This window comes from Opisthorchis viverrini, assembly GCF_000715545.1.
Source record: "Opisthorchis viverrini unplaced genomic scaffold opera_v5_146, whole genome shotgun sequence".
Classification (NCBI taxonomy): Eukaryota; Metazoa; Platyhelminthes; class Trematoda; order Opisthorchiida; family Opisthorchiidae; genus Opisthorchis; species Opisthorchis viverrini.
Window position 1 is genome coordinate 752,770 of NW_008751801.1, and position 7,268 is coordinate 760,037.

Here is a 7,268-nt window from a genome sequence, read left to right on the forward strand (position 1 = left end):
TATATATATATATATATATATATATATATTACCTCATGTTAGCAAATTATATGGTAAAAGGCCAGTATGTCACACTAGAGACAAGACAAAAGTAAGTAACTGAGGCTTTAACGAGGTTGACAGACCATTGTTTGTCCATCTACGGAAAGGTTTTTAACCTCGTTTTCAAATCACTTATGGGCGTTGCATGAAGTACTTTTGGTTCGCAGCTGGAGACATCCCGCCACAAATTTCGGACTAGGTTTTGCCCATCGGTGTACGTTTGATCGGGTGGTACACTTGGCATCCCGGATGAGAATATCTCTATCCGAACGATTTGTGAACTGAACCCCAGTCACCGGTTCCTAGTAGATCGTAGACCCGGTTTGTCATCCGGATGTTTTGCAGTCTAAATCTTCGGTCAAATCCTCTTGAGTCTTAATCAAGGAAAATTAGGAAATGTAGTTTACACTGCTGCCAACAATATCCGAGAAATGAGTGGACGTGACGATTCACTCTATTCTAATGATGATCCGCCCATAAGGATAACTCGCTCGATGTTCGAGCAGGAAACAGTTTACGCCCATAAATTGGCGCTGGGTTTGAGGCTGTATCTTCTGCTGACAGGTGGAAACAAGCCCAAAGTTGTGCTGTTTGGGCGTAATGCTTGCGTAGTTAACTACTGGATAAAGCGAAGTGTGTGATGTTGCACCCATTCCAAACACATCAGCAGAAACCGTGCGATAGTCAGTGCGGGTTTGGGATTCGAGGCCATACGCTCTGCTCAGTATGTTTTACGGTAACGGCTCTTACAAAAAACTTTCTCCATCTCCAAAACTGCTGACACTGCTCCTCAACGTGGCATGACAGACCATTAAGGATTCCCCAGTTACGACACCTGGAGAAACAAAGAAGCCACTAGGCAACAGTAGAAGGAGTTCCGATGGCAAGAAGTGACCGTTCATTTTTTCGACGAACTGGACAGTTTGATTGCAAATGTTCTCTTACCAATCGAGGTGACACCATCAGTGCGTTGTTAGGGGGCGTAGCGGTGGGCCATTGGTTGTGCGTTGAGTTATGGTGCATATGTTAGCATACGTGTTGCTAGCCGGGTTTGACCTTCGATCACGATTGGTTGTTCGGGCGGACAGTCTTTATGGTTGGCCTGTTATCCAGTGTCCCGATCGGTCCGCGATCACGGAAGTTTTGAGCTCTCTCCTGCTCTCGTTCTCTTGTCGGCGCTGGAGTGACCTCTCCAGGTCCCACTCTGTGACATTTGTTGATGTGACCCTAAGGTTCCCTGCTTCTTGGTTTGTGAACCCAATACTCGACTCTTTGAGTATTCTCATTGAAGTTTTGGTCCTTTGCGCGTAGTAATGCATATATTCAGTCTAGTTGAAGGCGTCAGTTGATCGAATCCACTCAATCAAGCACTAATCATAGAACGTGAGCAGGGTGCGAGCTGGTAACTCACATGGTCACCGACCTATCAGGATAACAGACTAACCGAAAGAACCGTCCGACTAAGCAACCAATCGTGACCGAAGGTCCGCCCGGCTAGCAGTACATAAATTAAATACCTCTACTCAATGCACAGCCACTGACAGGCAGATTCTTTAGATTCCCCAAATTATCTAATACCGTTACAAACATGAAAATACAAAGTTGTTGAATCACGCGTATATTCGTCTAGTTCGTCCTGCCAGACGTCGTCGCTTCTGTTTGAGTAATACAAAACCATGACTGCTCTGCTTTCTTGCTAAAATGCTTCGCTGCAGAGAGCCATATTCAGGTCTTTCCAAATGTGCGCCTATAAAGAATATGACTGAGCCTACTCCTTCTTCGACTGTGACTTAGACTTACTGAATGTGTCCAGCACCCTACCATAGTCATCAGTGTGTTCGATGACGCAAGAAATTCCATTGATGTCTTCTGCATAGTAGAGCATTCCTTTTGTGACTCTCATTTTCTCCCTGGCCTTGTCGTCTAGCAATGGACCCAACGGAGACTCCATCGCCACTCCGTCTTTTTGCCTGTATATTTCGATTACAGAATATAAATAGTTATCTCAGTAGAGACACCCTCACTTGTTTGATGATGATCCATATGGTGGTACGACTGGTCGCACTTGAGCAATGATGACGTGTCCACAGACATTATCCTCGCGCTGTTTACTCCGGACGAGCCTGTTTGCTTAGCGAGTTGGGAAGTATTTTTCAAACTTTTGGTCAACTGTTTTCAAGTTGACTCTGTGGGCTCTGCCATTCACTGTGCCGGTGCATGGTAGGCTGAACTGTACATATCCAAGGTTGGCCGTAAAGATATTCCTTCTTTGGAAGCCGTATAGCTTGCGCATGTTTCTTTCTCTTGGGCCTATCTACTCAAGAATCATTCTTACCTGTTTGCTTAAGAACCTACAGTATGGTTTCAGTGAGCTTTGGTAGCCCGTGTAGGTGCAACTCTAAACTTACTCGAATCGTTCTGCGTTGAAATTAAAACCTGGAACAACGCCACTTAGCCGTACATATTTTCAGACTTCTACTCTCTGGAATTCGGAGTTCGGACAACAGAATTTCGGACCAGGTGACAATACATCGTGGAGCTTCTTACCAAGTTGCACGCAGGAAAAGTTCCGCAAACTTACCTTTCCGGTTGAATTGCAAAATTGGAGAGGTTTTGTTGGATTGGTGCTGCGTCGTAGCGTCAAATGCCGTTCAATTGCCTAATGTCGTGACTTGAGCGCATATCATTTGCAAACTGTCTTCTTTACTACTTTTATTGGAATGAAGCATTGTGTTTACGATTTTTAATTGGAAAACAAGCTTGTCATAACCTGTTTGATTTTGGCTGCAACCTAACCAAAACATTGAAAGAGGCAATACATCGAAGTACCAAGCGCTTGAAGTGATTCGGTTCAGTGTTTCCCATGAAAGATGGGCATTGCGCTTCTCGTTTGGATAGCAACAACAAGAAAACTGTTCCACTTTTCCAACTCCCGAGGGGTCCGTAAATTTCCTCTGTCGCATGACTGTGATCTCCTAACTGAGCGCCACGGGTTATAACGACAGGCTCGAGTGCAACCGTTGTTCTTGAACTTTATCTTAAAACAATTCACACTGTATGTCCATAGGTGTATTTGACTGTCTGGCCAGTTAGTCATCCCCGATGTGATGACGGCGTGTATATGACTTTGTTTTTTTTATCCCACATTATTGTTTGGTTTCGATTTTCATCGCGGTTATTCATTGAACTTAGGAATTTGTGCTCCGTTAGAGGTAATGGGCGCTAGGTCATCATCCTTGATGAAAACCCAGATAAATGTACATCTCAGAGTTGGGGTGTTGTATTTTTTTTTGGATCTGGTCCTGAAGCCGTTGTCCGTTTCGCTTGGATTTTACTCGAGGCGTTAACCCAAGCAGCTCAGTGAGTAACCGTAATAGGTTAGGGCGGCGACTGGCTCACACGTCAAAAGCAACTGTGTTTCATTGATTGAATACGGTCGGATTTCCACACAAACACTTGCTATCTCTGGTTGAATGTAAAGTAGTGGTCTTCTGAGCTGGTTTTCGCATTTTGCAGTGGAAATAATTAAGGTTATCCAAAACCTGCGTTCACTAAAGATTGTTCCAGTATAGAACAGTTCTGTTTCAGAAATTAGCACCATTGTTTCGGCATCTCACACCGCACTGTTGCGCTTGTTTTGATTCATGATAAGCCCGGTGTATTTTCTTTGAATGTTTCAGATTCACCTGCTGCAGTTTCTACGCAAGATGTCAAGTCATCAGCAAAATATTCCAACCGCGCCAACGCGCTTGCAAGCAGCGCATTGACAAGCCTCCTTACACCCTTATTCGGTGGGATTGCTGACAAAGAACAAGTCAACTTCTCTCCGCCGGCATTTAACTTTCCCGCCACACTCGACGATACAAACATAGAAGTGATAACATCGGGTACTCCTAACGTTCACCGAAATCTCCCGGATGAACCCCTATGTAACCCTGTAGGTAGCTCCCAACCGAACCTGCTTAGCGAAAGGCAACGTTCTTATAGTATTGACTTGGGCGTTCTGAGCGGCTTCACCCGGCTACGCGATACGCAGCCGCATGATAGCCAACAAATCAATGTGGCCGTCGTCGTCGACACCAGGAACGTCACAACTCCGCTGTCGTCCGAGCGAGGCGTCACAGTGGAAAAGGGATCACAGACCGAGCCGATACGGAGACCTCGAATGCGTACTTGGACTGAAAGTTCCGACACTAGGATTCACAAGCTCTCACGCGATAACATATTGCCTGTCATGTGGGAACAAAGTAGTCGGAATAGTATTGTTGTACAGCAACTGAGCTCAGGACGTGTATGTGTGAAACAACCATTGTCCGATGTTGACCGTTACTCCATGGTTGAAGGACATATCAGTTAATCTGTGTGATAAAATGTTTTTTCTCTCTCCTGAGTTCAGTCGAAAGAGTACAGTTGCTGTATATCATGATTCTGTCTACTGCTCGAGTATGTCTTTTTCCTATGGGGGGGGCAACAAGATAACCTTACTTGCAACTTTCCGTATACAGTAGTCCTTCAAGTGGATAGAGCGTGAATTTACTAACCGGAAGGTCCGTGGTTTGAGCCCGACCTCTGTCTAGGCTTGGGCAACCTGGCAGTATCTCAGCCCTCGTGCCTCCTTCGGGTTGCGTGGCAGCTAGGCACCGAAAGGGTGTTGCAGCTAAACGATTTATTTTTACTTTTAGTCCTTCGAAAGAACGATTCCGTTCAACTTTTGTTTGTGAGTTTTCTAGAATTCAGCTTCACATCACTCTCATTTGAACGGCTCCCTTCCTATCCAGGTCACCGTGGTGGAATTACTCAATGGTAGGCTACATACTTTCATTCACCGTGAATGTCAGTTAATGTGAGTTTCTTGAGCCAGACGAAAGTTGGTTCATTCTTGATGTTCTAAACCCACAATAATCTGATAAATCGCGTCGGAATTGAAGCACTATGGTCAAGCATATTCCTTTAATTTGGAAATCTCTTTCGTTGATCAAGCTAGTAAAAATGAGGACTAATGACCGGTACGGAAGTGAGACAGGTGTACTCATAGTCTCACGATTAGTTGATCGAACATTTACTATAAGTATTAATGCACATAGAAGAATGCACTGAGGATGTTTATCATGGATAGGCAATCCACCTTGAGCGTGATCCATTCTTCCTTGAACGTATCCTCGATTTTGTTTGTGTTTCTAACGAATTGCACTACCATGGCTATCCTCATACCTGATCGTTTTGAATGCAACAGATTAAGTCTGGCTCAGGTGCTCCTCCACTGTCCTTTTCGATTAGACTACTCTTATGCTCCGTTCTGTTTCCTGTTTTTTGCTAACGGGCGCTGAATTTCCGCCATCGTTTGCATAAATGTGACTCAGGGAGAAATGCCGCGATCTCTCATTAGTTTGCTTTTCCATATGTTTGGTTAGCTTAACGAAAGCCACGTTTCCTTGACCGGCAGTTCCAAATTTCTTCGTGACAGTAAATCATAAATAAATCGATTGACTTACACTATAAACAATTGAAAGTGAGCGTTGTTCATAACGTGTTGAAAATGGAATGAGTAGAAGCCAGGCTAATGACAAATTCATGTTGATCATTCTGCCATTCATAGAATCCTCTTCACCCGCGTTGGTTCACTGTACCAGATAGCTCGGTGATATTCCATGAATAACTAGCTTACCATCGAATACGCATTTAGTCCTAAGCTGTCAAAAATGGATTAAGGTTTATTTCTACTTGTAAGGAGAACTTAATTTGAGGAAAGTCATCTGGGTTACCTTCACAGCTGGTAGCCATCTGGTGAACAGTTCCCATGCACCATATTTCGGTAGAAAAGCCAGAAGACAAATCTCGGGAGCGAACCCTGTGTCTCGAAGGCTGCATTGTTCTTTGTCTATAATGCTGCACAAGACAATCTGATAGATTTAGGGAACAAACAATCCCATTCCTAACTACAGTACAGATACAGTCAGTAAACATGTTGTAATACCGTTCTTCCTACTTGCTGTTCACACGAATGGATGTTCCGTGAGGACGTCGTTGCATGAATCGACGGGCGAGCCTTCCGTCTTGTTGGAATTCACTGTTTAACCAACTCTTAGATGGAATGCGCAAAGACACTTCATTATGACTTCAACTGTTTCCATTTCCTTTCCCATATCAGACTGTGAGGATAGTTCAGATCGCATTGACGTATCCTGATTTTATATGCATCTCACACGAAGTGGCTTCCACATGTTCGTTTTTCGCATTAGAGTATACTTATTGAATGTGGTCCTCATTCAGATGTAAACTGATGATCCTTCTTCGCACGTGTTGTGTCTGTCATATTCGGATAATTATTGCTCTCAACATTACAGGGCCTTATGGGTTGCGGTAACCCTACCATTAATTAGTTAAGATATTGTGCAGTAGAATTTTCGATCAGTGAAATCCCCAGTATCCCTCTGCACATTCGCGATAGCTAAGATTCGCGTTCCGTCTTTCAGTAGTGTCCAATGAGTTCTTATACTGATCATCCCGAAAGCATAACTACTCGCTAGCCACAATCTAGAGTACTGAGTGGTGATCATCACTGGTTTGACCTTCGAGCGTCGTCCTTTCCAAATGAATTTAGGGGCTTTAACAACGTCCTATACCCTATTGGATACTTGAATGTTCCACGTCGAATAACGTTGGAAAAATGGGTAACCACATTAGGTGTTCGCACAATATATGCACTCGGACGTTATACGGTCTTGCCTGGGTTGAACCCGTACATGATCTGTGGACTCTCTAAAGACATTTTTCAGCCTCATGCCAAAAAGGGGTACTCTTGAATCGCGGACATGATAGGTTATCCTGCTCAGGTTACTGCACGCTTTTTCTGATGTCATCACAATGAGCTACCTTAGAGAAAAGGCCATCCAAGCATAATCGTATATTAAGATCAGCTGTAAAAACCGCACACTTACTGTAAAGTGGTTATGGCTGCCGTATGTCATCATCATCATCAACGACAGCATGACATCAGTGTTCAACACCAATGCTTCACTGCCGTACAACCATGACTTATTTGAAAGCCTTATTGTAAAGAAAAGAATAAAGGTGGATGGGGGAGGGACTTAGTGCTAAGTTAACACAAACATTCCGAGGTGCCTACACCTGCAGACATTCACTCAGGCAATCTGGATAGAAACTGACATCGGTTGGCAGTCATATCTTGTAGTGTCTCCAACCAGGCACAGTGAGGATCACGCGGT

At 44.1% G+C, this 7,268-nt stretch overlaps 1 protein-coding gene across 1 annotated transcript in view; it reads left to right on the plus strand.

Annotated features, from left to right (window-relative positions):
- Nucleotides 1-4,484, plus strand: part of T265_14118 (hypothetical protein) — a gene marked incomplete at both ends in the record, with an annotated part of 27,547 nt that extends 23,063 nt beyond the window's left edge. Inside the window, one exon of the mRNA XM_009172109.1 lies at nt 3,723-4,484. Coding sequence (XP_009170373.1) covers nt 3,723-4,399 — 677 coding nt within the window. The remainder of the gene's footprint in view (nt 1-3,722) is intronic.
- Between the last annotated feature and the right edge of the window lie 2,784 nt (nt 4,485-7,268).